Here is a 19,491-nt window from a genome sequence, read left to right on the forward strand (position 1 = left end):
TGTTCCTAGTAATAGCAGAAGAGATTGTAAGTCCATTGCTTATCACTTGAGAGTCGCAAATTTTTTTTTTTTTTTGAGAGAGTTCTGTCAAAATAATAGAATGTGTAAGTTCTTCTATATGTTGACAATTTGGACTTACTATTTTTGTTGAAGAAGAAACGTAAACACTTGGTTGCATTATTTCTTGACTTGGTAATGCACTTTCCTCAGTTGGTTGTAAATAGAAATTTAGTTGCTACTTACAAAGAAAATAATATCCTAGTGTATCCAAAGTATAATTTAGGATTCTTTACTCACACCCCGACTCTAGCTACATCCTCAGTCCTCAGATACATTCCTAACTTTCAGTACAGCAGCATATTTTCTTTACTTTGTAAATTTCAGAATTATAGTACTTGTGACTTTAGATTATTTTGAACTTTGGACAAATATGGTGAGGAACCTAGGACATTTTTCTCAAGTCTGAAATATTTGTGTGACTCTCTAGAGTATCTATTTTATTCTTAGCCTCAATGTACCTGTCCAGAAACTGGTCTCTAAGATGCTTTCAGTGGCTTCTTGCCTCTTTAACCATTCGTTTATGTTCCCTTGGAGTGTTAGCTCTGCCAGCCCATCACCTGTTCTAGTTTCTACATTGCTGTAGCCTTTGCTTACTTTCTGGCTTTTTTAAGACAGAAATGGATGTCACATTTCTTAAATGATCATATAAAAGGAATATCCTTGTTTTGTTTGTTGTTTGAAATTAGTGAATCATCCTATGCTTTTTCAAAGGGTCAGATTAAAGCAAAAAAAGGTCACTTACAGTGAGTTTATGTATTATATATTTAAGTATATCATACATTTTTATTGAGATTGTTTAAAGATTATATATTTTAAGTTTAAAAAGTGAACTTTAAAAAGTTTTTGTGCAACCAGTAAACCAACAGAAGTTTCCTTTAATTTAGTTTTTCTCCTAGAATATTGTTTATATAGCTTGTATTTTAAAAATTGTTAAATGGAAGGTTAACAAAGGGCTGGGAGTGGTGTTCAAGTAGTAGAGCATCTGCCTAGCACCTGCATGAGGCCCCAGGCTCAAGCCCCAGTGCTACCTCCAGCCCCTGCCCCCAAAAGTAAAGATCCTGTTTCTTTTCCACATACAAAACCAAATTTTGACCGATAGATAAATAATAAAACTATGTAGGAAAACTACAAAACACTTGAAGAAAGCACATGAAGTGGTAGAATCATTGCATGAGTTTTTTACTTTTACAATTAGTGTTGTAGTTAACATTACACACATACACACATGCTGTAAAAATACAGAGATATCTATCTATACATGTATCTTTGCATTTTTGGAGTAATTTTGTAGGAAAAGTTTCTGGAAATGGGATTAGTAGATCAAAATCAGTATATTTAGAATCTTTACAAATATTACCAATGCTGTCTTCAAAAGTTTTATAGTATACTGCCAGCAGCCATTTATGGACGTATGTGCTTTATCTATATTCTCAACACAAAATATTATCTGTCCTTTTAATATTTGTTAATCTGGCAGATGAAAAAATGTGTCATAATTTGTCACAGTTTATCTTAATTCAGTAAAGTTAAGTATCAGTTACTTATATTTGCTTTTTGAATTGGCTATCATGTTGTGGATGTTTTTAAGTCAAGTTGGGCTTTTCTTAATGCTTTATAAGATTTTTATTAGAAATGCAAGTTTTTTATGTTTTACATGTTTTTTTTTTCCCATTTTGATATTCTGGCATATTTGGTTATACAGTTTTGTTATTTTTTTTCATTTTGAGTTTTATGTTTCTTAAGACTTTGGGGAGTCTTTCCTATTTCAAGATAACAAATTACCCATCTTTTAATTTCTGTTTTCAATTTTGTGTCCTAATATCATTTAACCCATTAGGATTTTCTTTGGCATAAAAAATGAGTGTGGGGGATAAGTGTTCGGAGGATATGCCTTTTCTGTTTAGTTGTCTAGTTGCCGCAGCCCTCCTTATTGACTGTAATCAGTGAACAGTGAAGGGCAGTTATCAATCTGTTGATGGGATGAGCGGAAGCAGACTGAGGACCTTCTGTGCCAAGACCCGAGCATGACTGAGACCACATGGGTGACAGTCTTGCCCGCTCATTTCTAGTGGTACCTTTGCTGCTTTTTGTTTTAATAAGTCTTTGAAATGAGTTTGCTGCTTTTTTGAGCTTTTGGAAACCCTGAATTCACATGATACTCTGTTCCATTTCTTAATTTTTGTCTCCTTTTTTTCCTTTCAGGGACAGAAATTCTTTTCTGTACATAGGGCCATTTTTGAATAGCTACTTGAGTTTGCATATAATGGATGGACATTGCTCTGGTTTCTTGCTTCATGTGCTTTTTTTAAAGTGTTTATAGTTTTATCAGCTTGTGTCTTGTGATTGCTCTGTTTCTGAGTGCTATAAATAATGAGGGGATGAGCTCCTTAGATAGACTGCATTGGGTTTTAACTTGACATCATCTAGGTTTGTATCTTTATGAGCCCTTTCATTCAGGGTAGGCTTCTGAAGCTGGGGTGTAGGAAGTGTGTCAAGGGTGTAAACTTGAAATTGTATTCCAAATGTTCTGTGTTATATGTTAAATGTTATATTGTCCCTTCTCATAGGAAAAAAGTGTAAGAACTGACACAATGTAAAAGTGAAATCAGAAGTGAACAGCCTTATGTTACATGTGGAAGTTCTTTTCTCCAATGTGGAATAGCTGTCAAATAAATACTTAACAAAAGTGGAAATAATTTATAATCTGGGACAGACCACTGTTTATTCCTTAATGCCAACACCCTTGATTAGTTGCTTTCATTAAATACATTTGTATTTGTGTCAGTATTTTAGCAGAGCTCTCTTCCCCACCTCCCCATTTTTATCTCTGCCTCTCTTTGTCTTAGACATTCATTTTATTCAGGAATGCCTTCTTCAATCACCTCTCTCCTTTTGCTTTCTAAAGCTGATTATGAAACTCACTTTTGTTATTAGGCTTCTTTATCCAAACTTGGTAATTTCTTTCTTCAGTATTTCCTTTACTGAAAAGTAATCTGAATTAAAATTATGTACTTTTCACCAGAATGGCTAGCTAATTTAAAATCTGGGTGTAGGACTGGAGGTATGGCTTAAGTGGTAGAGTGCTTGCCTTGTGTGACACTTTGAGTTCAAACCCCAAGAACACACACCAAAAAACAAACAAAAAAAGTTAAAAATCTGGGTATGTCATCTTTTTGTTCCTTAAATTCTGAAGAAAGAATATAAGGTGGTTTCAGAAATTGCCTTTGGCTTTTCTCTAGAGTTAATGGCAGCTGATGGCTTTTCCTGACCCTTTCTCTCCTGCGGTGATGATCTTTCTGCACCTTCCTCATTGTTCCCATGTGGAAAAGCAGAAAAAAGGATATTAGACAGCATCACAATTCGTTGCATCTGAGAGTGAATTAAATAGACCAACTAGTAACCTAAGAATATTTTTTTGCTTGGCTAATTAACTGTATAGGTCCCTCTTACTTTGTGGAAGTTGGGCTTAACTCTGTCATGTTAAAGATTACTTAAAGACAGGATGGCTATAGCTATTGCCCTTTGGGATGTTGTGCCCTAAAATGGGGAATCATATCTACCTCACAGGATAGTTGTTGAATTTTAACGAAGTTAACTTTGGTAAAATCTCTAGCGCAGTGCTTGGCACATAGTAGGGTGTGTTAATTTCTTTCCCTTCCCTGCAGGCCATTCACCTGCTCTTCCCTCTACGATTTTCCATAACACAGTTTTTACTTGGAACCAGCCTTCTGCCAAGAGTCTCAGTTTGGTTGTGTACTCCTACAACTACTATTTTTGGCTTGACTTCCCTCTCCAGCTCCCAGTGGTCCAGCCACACAGCCGTCTATTGTACCAGCTGGTTGATGTAAGTCTATGCATCCTCAGAGGAACCTGGTTACTTACCAGTAAGCTGTTTCTCTGAAATTGTAGCATCCTTGATAGTTAGTTTTTTCCTTTCTTTACCATTGTTAACAAATCATCTGTAATAACTTCCTGTGTGATCCTCAAGTTAGAATTAGAATTGGAGAATTTAATTTGCTGATGTAGGTCTCCTGGTGACTTCCTGAGCCCAGAACACATGGCTGATAAGGTAAAATGCTATGGAGACCCATGAGGTTATAAAATTCTTTGCACTGCTGTAGTGCTATGAAAATTATGTAAACTGTCAAGGATGATACATTTTCAAAGAAAATAAAAGTTGCTGGTAAGTAACTGGGATTTTTGAGTAATTTTCCTATAAGTCAATAAGAATTCCCAAACTTGTTTTACCAGCAAATGGTGCTGCATTTAAGTATTACTTCATAAATGAGGATACAGTTTTAGCAAGGTTTTTATACAAGAGTGGGGTAGGTTCAAGAGGTACAACAGGGCTAATCAGGTATGGGGCAGACTGTTACTTTTCCACATAGGCACTCTATGAGCTTTAATCAAGTCAAACTTTCCATTAGGGAGAATCAGCAATGCAGTGTGTTAATTTCAGAAACATTTTTTGAGTGCTTACTTCTTTTTTCTTTTGAGACACTGTGCTGAGTATTATTTTAAAACAGAGAGGTGAAACCACACTTTCCCTCAGGTACTTTTCCCTTAGAGGGCCGATTTCTTATCCCTTGGTGACTCTTGTATGACTCAGAATTGAGGTGATAGGTACTGAGAGTATAGCAGAGGTATGGGGTTGGAAGTAGTACTTAGTGCTACAGCCTGTGCCTTCTTTTTCTGTGCTCCTGTTTACAGGAAAACTGAACTTTCATTCAGTATACCAGAGTCTTTTCTACATCACCAGGGTAAACATACCCTCCTACTGAGTAGTTGAAAAGCATATTCAACTGTCGAACTTTATGTGTAACCTTGGATTCAGGTGTTAAAGTTGGAGAGGCAACCTATTTCTAAGCTCTAAAGGCAGCTTCTCTGTAGAATTAAAGCCACATAGTTAATCTGTCCTCAAGAAATAGGAAACCAAATTAAACAACTTGATTTTTTTTTAAGAGATGAAAATTATTCTGTATAAATACAGAATAATCACTGTACAGTATATATAATACTTTATTTGGTGTTTATAACCACCCTTTATCCTCCAATTTGCCGAGTTAAGTTGAAAGAAGGAAAGAAAACATGCTGGTAGGCAGAATAAGAAGAGAAAGTTAGTAAAAGAAGTGCTCCTGCCACATGGTCACATTTCTGTTCTATACAGTAGATACTATAGGACCATCATGGTGATTTTACTACAGCATAGTAATTAAGCTCTTGGGTGTTGCAGTAAGACTTAAGCTTTAATCCTGGTTTTATAATTTACTACCTTTCTGACTAGGCAAATTTAACTTGTGAACCTCAGCATCCTCATTTGTAAAGTTGTGATGCTGAAACTGCATCATAGATCATAATGAGGAATATTTGACATCATGTATACAAGCACTTAGCACAGTGCCTGGAACATAGTATGTGCTCAATAAATGTTAGTTGCTATTATTGGATTATTTGATGCATAGATGAAGGATTGTATTAAGATGGGGAAAGATTGAGTTCTGCAGTGTTAGTAAACTGTTCAGATTTCTTACTTACTTGAACTATGAGCTTTCTAGTATTACTATCTTTATCTTTGCCTTTCTGAAAAGCAAATTAATGGATTAATCACTGTCATAGTTCTTCCTAACTACTCTATCCTTCAGCCTTCACTGTCATTGAGGAAGGGGTTATTTTTGGGTGGCAGTGATCATGATGGTTGTAAGATTATCCCCCCAGCCTGGTGCAGTGTTGAGGGCCTAGTGTGGCCTGTATGCTAAAGACTTTTACTCTGATCTTACCAGTTTTAGTCCTGTTATTTTAAGACATTGTAAAAAACATTAAACACTGACTATGTGTGTGATGTATATACAATTTATTGTTTTGGGTTCATTTTATTCAATTCTTTTTGTTCTATTTTCATTGATTGTAGATTATAGATCTATGTCTTGGGTATTTTTGAGAAGGCTCTAGAGGCCCAGGATTGAGTCCTAGTACTCTTTAAGAAAAGCTGGATTCTTAGACAATATAAATTTGCTGTGGTTATTTGGGCAAAGATTTTTGCCATATTTCATAGGTGAAAGATGCAAAAAATAACATTTTAATGTTTGAAACCAATGTACTTAGAATCACTAATAAAAAAGCATTATAACAGTTTAATTGGCATTATTTTTCTTACTGATACAGAAATGGTTTGTCTTGAAGACAATATCATAAATTGTATCAAATATGGTATTTCCTGGGACTAAGAAGACTTAAACATTGTAGTGGGTAAAAACAGGGTCTCAGAGTCAGACTTTTGGAGTCTGCATTATAGCCCTACTTAATGACCTTTGCAGATCACTTGTCCTTTCTTTACCATAGTTTTCTCAACTGCAAAATGGGTGCTAAGAAAAGTACTCAGTGTTGTAATGAGGACGGTGATAAGACATGTAATGTGTTCAAAGAAGTGCGTAGCACATAAAAAGTGGTAGAGATTACATTTTGCAGAATTTATTTGCATAATCACTTTGTTGCAATTGAAAATCAAATCTAATAACTCTTAATTTTTGTGTATTATATGATAATATCAACAAATGACACTTAGTGTTTTAAAAGTGAAGACAATGATAAAAGAAAAATTAGCCAGGCATGGTGGCACATGCTTATAATCCCAGCACTCGTAGGTTGAAGCAAGAAGGATTGAAAGTTTGAGGCCAGCCTGAACTACATTGTGAGTTCTAAGCCAGCCTGGGCTACATAGCAAGACCCTGTCTCAAAAGCCAAAACAACAACAAAAAGTTTATGTAAGAAATGTTCTTGCTGTTATTGAGAAGACTTAAGTCATAGTTGGTGTATAACCATTGTGTGGTTGGGAGGTCAGATTTGAAGGATAAGCTAGGAAATACGTAGTGAAGTGTGGAACAGCAGATCAGATTGCTGAGGCTAACAAATACAGTTTCTGATTCTTTCTGGTAAGTATGAGAACGGTTGGAGGGTTTTGAAAATTTGCGAAGTCTGGAGAATTATTTTAACACTTAATGAAAAAAAAAAGAGGATCCTTTTTGGTGTTTATATACTTTTACTGTCCTAGGTAAAGAAATTTTCTTTTCAAAATTGTTTAAGTAGGTAACATGTCTTTGTGGTATGATAGGTACTGTTTAAGGTTGCCCTTTTATTCTTAAGAGAAAATTTTATTCTGTTTTAGTGTTCAGTGACCAGCGACTTGGATTTTCCAACACAAGTCATCCCTTTAAAGACCCTGAATGCCGTTGCTTCAGTACCCATAATGTATTCTTGGTCTCCCCTACAGCAGAATTTTATGGTATGTAAGTAATTTATCTTCTTTTTTAATTCATGTTTTTCTTACTTAAATTTTTAAGTATGATAGTATAAGTAAAAAATGTTTCGAAATGATTGCACTTGGAGTGCTTTTTAAAAATTGATTAATATTAATAGTTTTTTTTAAAAGTATTGACCATCTTATTAATTTTTCTATGTTCTTCAAAGGAAAAGTGGTAAGCAAAAACCAGACTTAGGTTTAAACACATTTAAAAGATGACGCTTATCCTTGAAAAAAGTCAGTTGGTGTCCTGTAATCTCAGTCTTTTCCTTTTTGTTATCAAGAACTTACTTAAAACAGTATTAGGTAGCAGGTTAATGAGTGATAATGGACACTAGGAAATATTCTCAGAACTGAAAAGAAACACAGGCTCAAACTTGTTTTCACAGATAACACTGGCTTAGGAGCTTTGGTAATAAAATGCCAGTGCGTAATTCCTTATGGAAATAGACTGAAGGAGTGAAGAACAAAAGAGAAATTGAAACGTACATTCTTGTATTGTTAAATAATCACCACTCACTTGATATATACAGTGAGAAGGTTATTAACCTTGTTGAGGCACATCCTTGGTCAGTTCAGAGAATTGCTTTACAAAATTGCTACTGGAGTTAAGAAAAATTAGATATTTTTAATGTCTTTAGTTCTCTTATGCTGTTTTTTTTCAGTACTAAGGTTTGACACTTGCTATGCAGGCAGTGTACCACTTGAGCCACACCTCCAGTCCTCTCTTAAGGCTTCTCACAGTGGAGGGTTAAAGATAACTTAAGTTACTTTATTGAATAAGTTTGACTTTAAAGCTTTAATCAAAAATACTTAGTTTGAGAATCATGTTGTAATCATTTATGGGAGGTTTCATATTTTCAGAATGAAATTCTGAAGGAATATAATGTTTAAAGTTATCATTAAATATTTATGGATCATCCCTGGTTTTGCTGGTCATCGACCAATGCATACTAGGTTAGGCAGCCTGTGTTGATTATGACTAGGATATATTTTGGGGAACAAGGGTCAAACGTATACAGTTGGGAAGACAGAATAACCAAATGTCATTTAATTTTGGCTTACATCCAAAGAAATTAACTCTTCTAGTTAAATAGGATTAGAGCAAGTGAGACAAAATGAAAATAGGACTTTAGTGTCTACATATGCTTGAATCTTAAGAAATGAAGTCTAAATTTTCATTTTATATCTCCTCTTCCACCTTTGTCCCAATTTTCCTTTTTTTCTTTGTGTAAAGCACTGGTATCTTAACGAGCTCTCCTTTTGTCTAAATTTGTTATGGAGTGATTATTTGAAAAATTTTTTCTTTCTTCCTCTTTTTTACCTGTTGCTGCCTAATAGTCACCTGTGTGTTTCATGGTCTTTCTGAGTGTTCTTCCCTGTGATAGTCCCAGTCTGTGTCATTTTATGCATGAAATAGCCACTGTATTCTCTGGTCAGTTTTAGCCAGTCCATTCTTTTTATTAGAATTCTGTTCCTAAAATTTGATTTTTTTCTAATATCCTGTTAAAGGGCCTTAAACCTATCTTCACTCTTCATTAGTCTCTTTAAATAAATTGTCCAGTCATCTGTAGTAATCTTTATTCCTTTTGAAAATTCTCTCCCATCAGTGTCAGTTCTTTGTCCCTTGTATTCTTAAGAAACCATGCTCCCTGAAATTTTCTTTTATTGATTCTTCCCTATAAGGCTAGTACCCTTTTCCATTTCCCCCCCCCACTTTTTTTCTGGTGGGACGGGTTTGAACTGAGGGCTTCAGCCTTATAAAGCAGGCACTCTACTGCTTGAGCCACACCTCCAGTTCATTTGTTCTGATTATTTTGGAGATGAGAGTTTCTCATGTATTTGCCCAGGCTAGCCTTCAGCCTTGATCCTCCAAATCTCATTCTCCCAAGTAGCTAGGATTACAGGTGTGGCCATGGGCGCCTGGCTCCTCCTCTTGTTTTCTAAACCTTTATGTAGACTATCCATAATCATATTCTCTATTAGCACAATCAACTTTGACATACATCTTCCCCTCCTCTCCCCCTGCTTTGGTGGGAGTGGGATTTGAACTCAGGGCATACATCTTGAGCCGCTCCACCAGCCCTATTTTTGATGGGGGGGTTTTCCAGAAAGGGTCTGGTGACCTGTTTGCCTCGGGTAACTTTGAACTTCGATCCTCCTGACCTCTCCCAGATTAGCTAGGATTATAGGCGTGAGCCACCGGTGCCTGGTTTTGGCATACATTTTGTTCAACAAAGTTTTGAAATGTTTTCTGTTAGTGTTGAATGTTCTATTTTATAAGGGTATGTTCCTTGGCATAAACTTTAAGCAAGCATTGATACTCTATTTTACATCCCTAGAATTTTATGTTGAATGTCTTAGTTTAAGAATATTTACCATGGTTGTTTTTTTGGTCTGGATTTTGTAGTTGATGTTGATAAGGAATATTTATCTGTTCTAAGACACACACCTCTTATTTTTAACATTCGAAATAGGAATGTCTTAAAATTGATGTCTTACTATAATCTGCAACATTTTTCCTTTGTTAGGGGTACTTAACAAGGTTGAGGTACACTATTAATATAAATTTTTTCCCTAACCAGCAGTTAAGAGTTTGCTCTCTGATATTTTAAATCAAAATTGTTGTTTTTAGTTATCTTACATTGAAGACCCCCCTCCCCGTGATGGAGTGCAGGAACTTGTGCATGCCAAGCAAGCATTCTGCCATGGAGAGTTACAGCATTTCTCACATTGAGTTTTTTAAATGTACCTGGTTTTTAAATATTTCTTTTGAACTTTTAGGTGGAAGATGAAACTGTTTTACATAACATTCCTTATATGGGGGATGAAGTTCTAGACCAGGATGGCACTTTTATTGAGGAACTTATAAAAAATTATGATGGAAAAGTACATGGAGATAGAGGTGGGCCATATTTTTATTCTCTTGGAAAAAAGGGCTAAGGAATTGAGATTTACTTTGGTTTATTAAGCATAGGATATGAAAAACAAGTTTTTAGTAATAGAATTTTGTGCTTGACAATAAAGGACTGACCAGGTCTTATAAGCCTAAAATTTTTAGTGTTTTCCTTATATTTTTAATTGGAGGATTCTATTTGCCACTGATAATTATCCATAGGTGGTTATGGGATAAATTGTAATACCAATAACATGTATTTAGTAGAAATTGAGTGTGTGTAGATTTTAAGATTCATTAGTAAAATTAATTAGAATTAGGGCTGTGCTTATGTGGCACGTGAGCTCCGTAAAGCCTCCCTACTCAAAAATGCCTTCCATCAGGCTGCCCCAGCACCTGAATTCAGTTATCAAGAATCATGGCTTTGGTTTTTTGTGTCCAGGAGGCTCTTTTGAAGTGTTCAAAAGGACACCCATTATCATTATTAATGGAAAACAATGTGTGAAGTGATTAAGTCTGTGACACACAGATTGTTTGGAAGGAGGCTAAAGCCACAAGTTAGTTCCTAGAGCATTAAGGTAGTATCAGGCATTGGAACTTTTGGGGGGGGTGATTCAAGAAAATGATTCAAGAAAATGAAACAGATACTGAAGATAAATTTTGCCTAAGGCCATTCCTGAAAATGATCTTATAAGCCCCTCTCCATTTTAATACTAATGATATAGTGCTACTAGTCAGTGACTGTCTTCCAAATTAAAAAAGGCATTCATAAACTTTAATCATTACTACTTTCACCTGTGTTTTTCTGATATTTGGCTTGATGAATTTCAGAATGTGGGTTTATAAATGATGAAATTTTTGTGGAGTTGGTGAATGCTCTTGGTCAATACAATGATGATGATGATGACGATGATGGAGAAGATCCTGATGAAAGAGAAGAAAAACAAAAAGATCTAGAGGATAGCCGAGACGGTATGTCTGATACCATATATCAGGTTGTTGTTGTGGTCCTCACATTCTTTTTTAAAAAATACAGTCTAAATAGATTTTAGTTTCTTCTTTCTCTTTTCTTTGGTAAATATCAAATTGATAATACTGTAAGCAAAATTAGAGCATTATTCGCAATATTTCATCTTCTACTTAAGAATCTTTATTTTCTTTAACAAGAGCACATAATCCTTATTTTGGGCTTCATTGAGCAATTACATAATCATTATTATGTCTAACATGTCAGTATGTACAAGTTGTATGCTAATCACTTCATATGCACCAACTCACTTCATCCTCCTCATAGGTTCCCAAGATAGATGTCATTACTAGATCCATTGTATATTTGAGGATATAGATTTAGAGAAGCTAAGTAACTTACCTAAGATCACACTATAATAGGGAAGAAATGTGATGATAACCCAGGTCTCACTTAATTTAGGGCTGTGCTTTTGCCCTTGCTCTAGTTAAGGCTCACTATAGAACAGTTGGTCCCAGGACAGAGCCCTTAGCTCTGTTTTCTGTTTTAAGACAGCATGGGAGAATTGAGGGAGAACTGCAATTTCAAAGAAACATAATTTTGTTTTTATAACAGAAAGGCACCTTAGTGATGATGTAGTTTAATTCTTTCATGTTCCAGATAAGGAAGCTGACCCAAGTGGCTAAGTGATCAGCCCTATCTCAAAACTAGTAGCAGAAATTAGAACCTGGGGGTTCTGCCTCCCAGTACGCTTAAAACTTTGAATATTTGAATTCTGTATTTGACTTGCTTCTACATTAGTAGTGAAATAGAAGACTGATGATTTGTTAGAAAATCACCTTTGTTATTCAGGTACTATTAAAAGGAAAAGATTGAAAACTTACTTTCCTCCATTCTTTTTTTTCTTTCATAATTCCCTATTTAGATAAAGAAAGCCGGCCACCTCGGAAATTTCCTTCTGATAAAATTTTTGAAGCCATTTCCTCAATGTTTCCTGATAAGGGCACAGCAGAAGAACTAAAGGAAAAGTAAGTAAAACTTGTTTTTTTTTTGAGGCAGTCTTGGCTTTGTTTGGCATGTATGTAACTCGTTGTGGTTTATTGCAAATGGAGCTATTGCAGCTGAGGAGCCACCTCATTTCTTTACAGCATCCACAGGATGTATAACTGTGGTACTCTGCACTACAAAAACCTACTGTAGGTAGAACAAATTCATACATATATTCACACACATAATTTACACTAATACTTTATAGGCACATTTTTCTGAATACTGGTGGGCATTTTAGAACAGTTACTTAAAATAGTATCCTTTTCCATAATATATCCAACTCATGAGCATATCATGATATACCATGCATTGTATTTATTTCTTGATATGTCATGCATATTTGTCTGTTTAAGTAAAGATTGTTGTTAGGTTTTTAGATTTTTTTGTGTGTGTTTCAGGCAAGTTAAACTTGGAAAAAAAACCATGGAAACCTTTTAGAAACTTTATTTTCAAAAAAGTGCGTTTTGTTTCTGGTTCACCTGTATTTTTCTTGGTTAATGTCAGATATAAAGAACTCACCGAGCAGCAGCTCCCAGGTGCGCTTCCTCCTGAATGTACCCCCAACATAGATGGACCAAATGCTAAATCAGTTCAGAGAGAGCAAAGTTTACATTCATTTCATACGCTTTTCTGTCGGCGATGTTTTAAGTATGACTGCTTCCTACATCGTAAGTGCAGTTATTGTACGTTTTCATTTTCTATCTTTGTTGTGGAATTATGTCTTAAAGCAGCTTGAAAAGTGCTGTCATTTATGATAACTAGGATTTACCATTTAATTTTGTAATTAAGGTTGAAGAACATGTTATGATCTCAGTACTGCTATTTTATCTTGTTGTTTGAAGATTGCTCTGAAATCTTTTGCACATACTTAATTTAGACTTTTGTTCCCCACTAACTTGGAATGCAACTCAGTGGGTTTTCTACAAAGGCTAAGCAGTTGTTTTTTAATGAAACCATTATTATGAACTAGTTGAACAACATTGCTGATATTGATGGATGAATTTTATTGAACAAAAAATCAGCTAAAAAGATGTTTCTATAGTGAGTTCTTATTTAGTGTTGAATCTTTTGATTTTTTGATCCTTTGAGTAAGTTGCTTTCTAAATACCTACATTTGAATACAAGCAAAGTATAAAATGTGCTTAATAAAATTTAAGCACATATGTAGGGAATGGGGTCCTTTTAGTAAATTTTCTAAGTAATTAGAAATTATTTAAGTGCATTTTATTAAAAAGCACCAACTACTTTTGAGCACATATTTTAGCCTCTGCATAGCTATTCCTTTAGGGGCTTTTGACCCTAAAGTTGTATAAAGTTGCTTTTCTCTATACTAAGAGCCTCACGTTGGCTGGGCTGAGTTCCTGTGCCTACCTCTTGTAGATTTTTTTCTCATTATCCAGTGGTACTTCTTCATGATAATAATCTTGTCCAACAACTACATCGATCTCACCTGCTTTTAACTTTGTGATCTATCTGTATTTGTTGCTGTTCATAATTTTTTGAGTGATATGTATATTGAATATTGAATTATTTTAGTGTTTACTTAAATTAGAAAAATGTGAAGTAGATTTTTAGTTTTATTTCATTGATTTATTGTTTTGGCCATACTGGGGTTTGAACTCAGAGCTTCGTATTTGCTAGGTAGGTGCTCTACCACTTGAGACACTCCACCAGTCCTGAATTAGATTTCCAGAATTATATATATTTCTGTCTCCTTTCTGTTGTTTACTGTACTCCTTATCTAGTTTAAATGGATCATTGAATAGTTTTTTGTTTTTGGCAGTATTGGGTTTGAACTCAGGACCTTGTGCTTGCTAGTCAAGCGCTCTACAACTTAAGCCACATCCTCAGCCCCTAGTAGTTTTAATAATCCTTAATAAGCTATCTATTTGTTACTTCAGTCATTGGACAATTAGCAAGTATCTTATTTGGATTTAACAGTGTTATCTTCATGTAACCCTTGAAATAGTTGTCTTGAATTGCCCTTTAATTCCCCTTTACATACCATCATTTCCCCACCCCCCCCCACTCCTTTGGTGGTACTGGGGTTTGGTCTCAGGGCCTCAGACTTCCTGTGCAGGTGCTCTCCTATTTAAACCACTTCACTAGCTCCATATATGTTCATTTTTAATCAAGGTTATTATAAAGTCCACTCAGATGCAAACGAATTGGGTGGGTGCTGTATTTTACAGTCATTGAGAGGGTCCTTTCAATTTGTTGCTTATAGATGTAGCATTTAATGTACCTTTTTTCTGTACAAATAAACCAAAGAAGTGGGATACTACTTTTAGGCATTATTACAACAGTAATTTTCATGTGTTATTTACAGATGAGCAATTTTCATGAACCTTGAACCCTGTTATTTATCTCATTCAAGTTGGGGAGAAGAGAAATATGTCACTTGAATAAATATGCCTTTCCTGAGATTAGTAGGCTGCCTCTTTTCCTTGTGCGCCAGTCTCTTCATAATTCATTCTGAATAAATTCCATAGTATTACATTGCTTTACATTAACTTTAATAAATGTTACACTATGTTTTTCTTAGGCAAAATAAGTTATTAAGTCATTAAATATAAATGTTAAATATGGTACTTCGTGCTTGTTTTTGTGTATATGTTGGGAATACTGTAGTACTTCCTCATAGAGTTGTAAGGATTAAATAAATAGTGTGTAATATTTAAAACAGTATTTGGGTCCTAGTAACTATTTTTATTTTTTTAAATAGACCATTATTCACATGATTTACCATTCCTGAAAAGCATGAAAATATGTACACAGTCTCCCTTACCACTTTTATCCCCGTCCATCAAGTTTTCTCCCCACTTTTGTATAATTAAACCACGTTTACTTATTTTCTTTTATCTTTTATAGGTTTCTTTGGCAAATACAAATATTTTCTTTCTTTTCCAATCATCTTATTCATATGGTGCCACAATCCTCAGGCTTTCTTTTTCTTGACTTAATATTACAGGCTCTACACTAGTCCTGTCTGTATAGCACTATACAAGGCTCTGTAATGTCCTCAACTCATCCCTAAAGGTGAATATTTGGATTATTTAGAGCCTTGTTTTGTGGCAGAGCCACAGAGAATTACCTTATATACATTTCTACTCATTTCCCACAAGTTCACTCCATTGGATATCGCCGAATGACCTGTCATGGGGCCATGCCATTTAAAAAATCTTCTAGGAAAAAGTAAGAACCCTGTTCATCAGAGTTTTGCCGATAGAGTGTTATCAAACTAATTTTGATTTTTAAATTGATTTTATAAATGAAAAAAATGGCTTTTAGCTTTATTAATTTGCATTTTTCTTCTTTTGAGAGTTAGGGTCTTCCTATGTTGAAGAGATTTTTTTTCTGTGATTACTTTTATTGAACCACATTTATTCTTTGGCTCATTGGTCTTATTGATCTCTAAGAGCTCTTTATATAGTTGGTAAATAGTTTTTTTTGAGATAGTTGCAATTTGTTGGTGAATGTTTCAAAAGCAGAGTTTAAAAATTTACTTTAAAGTAGTGAATGTATCATTCAGATTTTTCCACTCTATAAAGTTTTAGGTTTCTTTTCTTTTACACACATTTGTATAAATTGTTGATTGATTAGAACTTACTCTGATGTAAATTATGGATCCAATTCCTATTCCTCACCTCTAAAGTTACCTAATGTTTCACTGTCATTTATTGAAAAGTTCAAATGTTTCACTATTTAGAGATATAATACTTCCTTAACTGCTTGTTACCATTTGTACTTGGGTCTGTTTCTCAATTTGTGTTCCTTTTGTCTGTCTGTATGGGTTTATGTAGCAATCTCCTGGCTGTTTGTTTTCTAGACATATTTCAGAATTAGTTTTGTCTAGTTAAAAAAACAAATTAATGGTATGTATATCTATTAGAATTCTATAAAATTTACAAATTACTTAAGGAAAATTTGACTTTTAAAATGAGTTAAGTCTAAGCCAGGTGCTGGTGGCTCACGCCTGTAATCCTAGCTACTCAGGAGGCAGAGATCAGGAAGATTGCAGTTTGGAGCCAGCCTGGGCAACTAGTTTGTGATATCCTATCTCAAAAAAACAAAAATAAAAAAACCTTCACAAAGAAGGACTGGTGGAGTGGCTCAAGGTGTAGGTGCAGGGCCTCAGTTCAAATACCAGTTTAAAAAAAGAACATTTAAGTCTGACAATCTATGTGATCAGACCTTTTACTGCAAAATGTTGTGATATGCTTTCTATCTGAGTTTCCGTCTGGAGGAATCTATCTGTATATTTAAGCATAAAACCTGGTTGTATCAGTTTGTCCCTTTTGATACTAATGTGAAAATCTCTTTTTATATTCTTTCTGGAATGTGTATTGATGTTACTTATAGAAATTGTAATGCCTTAAATGGTTAAAAGTTCAAAGAAAGTATTCCAAAGTTTGTGATTAGTGGCTAACATTTTTCAAAACATTTTGGAATATGTAATGATTAAAAATTCAGACATACTTGTTTATTTTTGTCATATAATTAACACAGTGACTTATCCCCTTTACACTTCAGTTTTTCTTATCCATAGAGTTGGTACGATGATTCTAATATGGTGGTTTTGTGAAGATTAAATGAGATAATATCTCTAAGCCTCAGCATGTGCTTCAAATATAGTAGTATTTATTGCTAGCTGCCGTCACTACTGTTGCTATTATTAATGTTATTCTATGCTCTGATGTTGGCATTATTTATTATCAGGTACTCTTTGTAAAAGTTTGATATCTAGGATGTACATGAATTTCTATGAGTCTAGCTGCAAGTATATTTAGTAGTAAGAATTTATTCTTAACACCAAGCTTTACTCAAGAGCAGATGAGACCAGTAATTTAACCAAAAGTTAATTTATAAAACTCACATTTTGTATTGTTCTATGATCGTTTATTTTATGACATGAAGTATTTAACAGAAGTGGTGTATAACAATGATAGTGATTACAGAGACTGATTAGAGAGAGGTGAAGTTACTGTGTTTATGTTAGTAAAAGAGTATTGAGTGAGGTACACTTAGACAAGTTATCTCTTTCCTAATTTTAAAACCATCACTGGAAATAAGTGATTGCTAAAATTTGTCCCAGCTCTATATTCTCTGATCCCTCAGTTCTATATTTGAGGTATTATTTATTTGGTGAAGTATCACAGGATTCTAAAGGACCCACTGTGGGGGGGTGTTTTGGCCATTTTCTAGAGCTGCCAGAGAACAGCTGGAATTGTATATTATAGTTTATAAGTCTTTTGCCTTTGCTTGAAAAACATTTAAATGTTTTAGATTTTATAGGTTCTTTTTGAAATAAAAATGCACTCAATATCCATGTTTTCTCCTTTTTGTACAATTAAAAAAAGTCTAGCTGGGCGTGGTGGCGCATGCCTGTAATCCCAGCACTTGGGAGGCAGAGGCAGGAAGACGGTGAGTTCAAGGCCAGTCTGAACTACATACGGAGACCCTTTTCTCAAAAAACCAAGGGCTTGGGTACAAGCCAAGTGGTAGAGCACTTGCCTAGCATGTACAAGGCCCTGGGTTTGATCCCTAACAGTTTTTTTTTAAAGTGTCCTGCCTTAATTTTCTGTTTTAATAATTTCCTTGATGGAAAATTTTATCCCATATTATGTTTAGCTTGACCCCGGTATTAGAGGAACCAGCGCCAGCTACTGGATTGACTTTGGATTGTTTGGAAAACTTATTTTGAATACAAAGATGACTGTTCGGGAGGATTGTGTTCAATCTTCTGGAAATCTAGAGTAGTCGCGGCATTTCTATAAGAGGGGGTCGTCATACTAGTTTTCCTAGAGAACTGAGGTTTGAAATTCTGCTGCGGGAAATCTAGTCATGAGAATAGTTCTCTTTCTAGTTCTAGCTGACTGCAGTGTGAAATTAAAAATGATATGCTTGAATTCTTTTCTTTTTTTTCTTGTTTTTTTGGAAGTGCTGGGGTTTGTACTCAGTTCTTTGTACTTGCTAGGCAGGCACTCTGCCACTTGAACCACGCCCCCAGCACGTTTTAATTTTTTTAAGTATCTCTCAACTATGAGCATGTCTGATATTTCTTTATAGCTTGACTTGATTATTAGACTCCATAATTGTGATTCATCATGAGTATTGTTTTCTTGCTACAATCTGAAACATCTTCTAAATCAGGAGCAGCAGAGGCTCCTCTCCTCAGCTTGTGCATGTGTGCACGTGTATGTGCTTGTGTGTATCCGTCTGTGCTTGTGGATACATTTTCACTGAATCTCAGGTCATGACCAATCTATAAATACAGTATGTTGCTAAAGCAGGCAGCCAAATAAAAACATCTTTGTAGTTATGTACATGTTGTTAACTCTAGCTAATGAAGATTTTGATTTTTAGATTAATGTAATTTCTAGCTGTTGATGTGATCTTAACTTTATATATGCTCAGTCTTTGTACTAGAGGATCCTCAGCTGTTCAAAATGTAATAATCCACTGCCAAATTAGCCATATGCTATTAGGCTTTCATTGTGAAGACACTAGCTCATACACATGACACAGGACTTGAGCCTGGAATTTATACCTTAAAACATCATTTTGGGACTGGAGATGTAGCTCAGTGGCAGAGCACTTAACTAGCATGCCAAGACCCTGGGTTCCATTCCTTGCACTGGAAAAAAATAGTAATTCCCCCATAAGTCTGTCTTTATTTCTTCTTTAATGTATATAGAACATAAGTTTAAGTTTGGTCTTTTACATGTATTTCTAAAAAGTGTTTTAAGCCAAAATAAATTCAAAACATAACAAAATGTGTGGTAGTATGTGCCTGTAATCCCACTCAGGAGGCAGGAGAATGGAGTTCAAGGCTAGCCTGGGCTACATAGTAAGACACTGTCTCAAAAAATAACAAAGAATTAAAAAAAAAACAAAACAAATGACTATGTCATTTGTTCTTATCCAAATTAAAATTATCTTCATCTTGTATAATTCTGAATAGGTGATTTTTAACCTTTGCCTTTATACATGATGAAGCAAACTCTTGAGAAATTCTCTGAAGATCGCACTAGTATGTGTTCACACTGCTTTCAGACACCCCATGTGTCATCATTTGAATCTTTCTGTTACTGCATTTTTTTGGGATTTTTTTTTTAAAACATGTTTTGTCTGACCATTATATTTTCCTGTAGAAAGGCACTGGCTCTCCCTAGGTTCTTGAGTTGCTCACTCATGATTCAGAGGAATTGAATGTTAGCA

At 34.8% G+C, this 19,491-nt stretch overlaps 1 protein-coding gene across 10 annotated transcripts in view; it reads left to right on the top strand.

The window, feature by feature from the left end:
• Positions 1 to 19,491, top strand: part of Ezh2 (enhancer of zeste 2 polycomb repressive complex 2 subunit) — a 67,059-nt gene that overhangs the window by 33,504 nt on the left and 14,064 nt on the right. For 4 of the 10 annotated variants that reach the window (XM_074061318.1, XM_074061310.1, XM_074061297.1 and 1 more), the window contains 5 exons: positions 7,223 to 7,339; positions 10,142 to 10,262; positions 11,085 to 11,225; positions 12,146 to 12,248; positions 12,775 to 12,953. In XM_074061318.1, coding sequence (XP_073917419.1) covers positions 7,223 to 7,339; positions 10,142 to 10,262; positions 11,085 to 11,225; positions 12,146 to 12,248; positions 12,775 to 12,953 — 661 coding nt within the window. Of the gene's footprint in view, positions 1 to 3,725; positions 3,905 to 7,222; positions 7,344 to 10,141; positions 10,263 to 11,084; positions 11,226 to 12,145; positions 12,249 to 12,774; positions 12,954 to 19,491 lie in introns of those variants that run through there. The other 6 variants (XM_074061322.1, XM_074061312.1, XM_074061305.1 and 3 more) reach the window with 3 other exon arrangements.

This window comes from Castor canadensis, chromosome 2 (assembly GCF_047511655.1).
Source record: "Castor canadensis chromosome 2, mCasCan1.hap1v2, whole genome shotgun sequence".
In the NCBI taxonomy this organism is placed as follows: domain Eukaryota; kingdom Metazoa; phylum Chordata; class Mammalia; order Rodentia; family Castoridae; genus Castor; species Castor canadensis.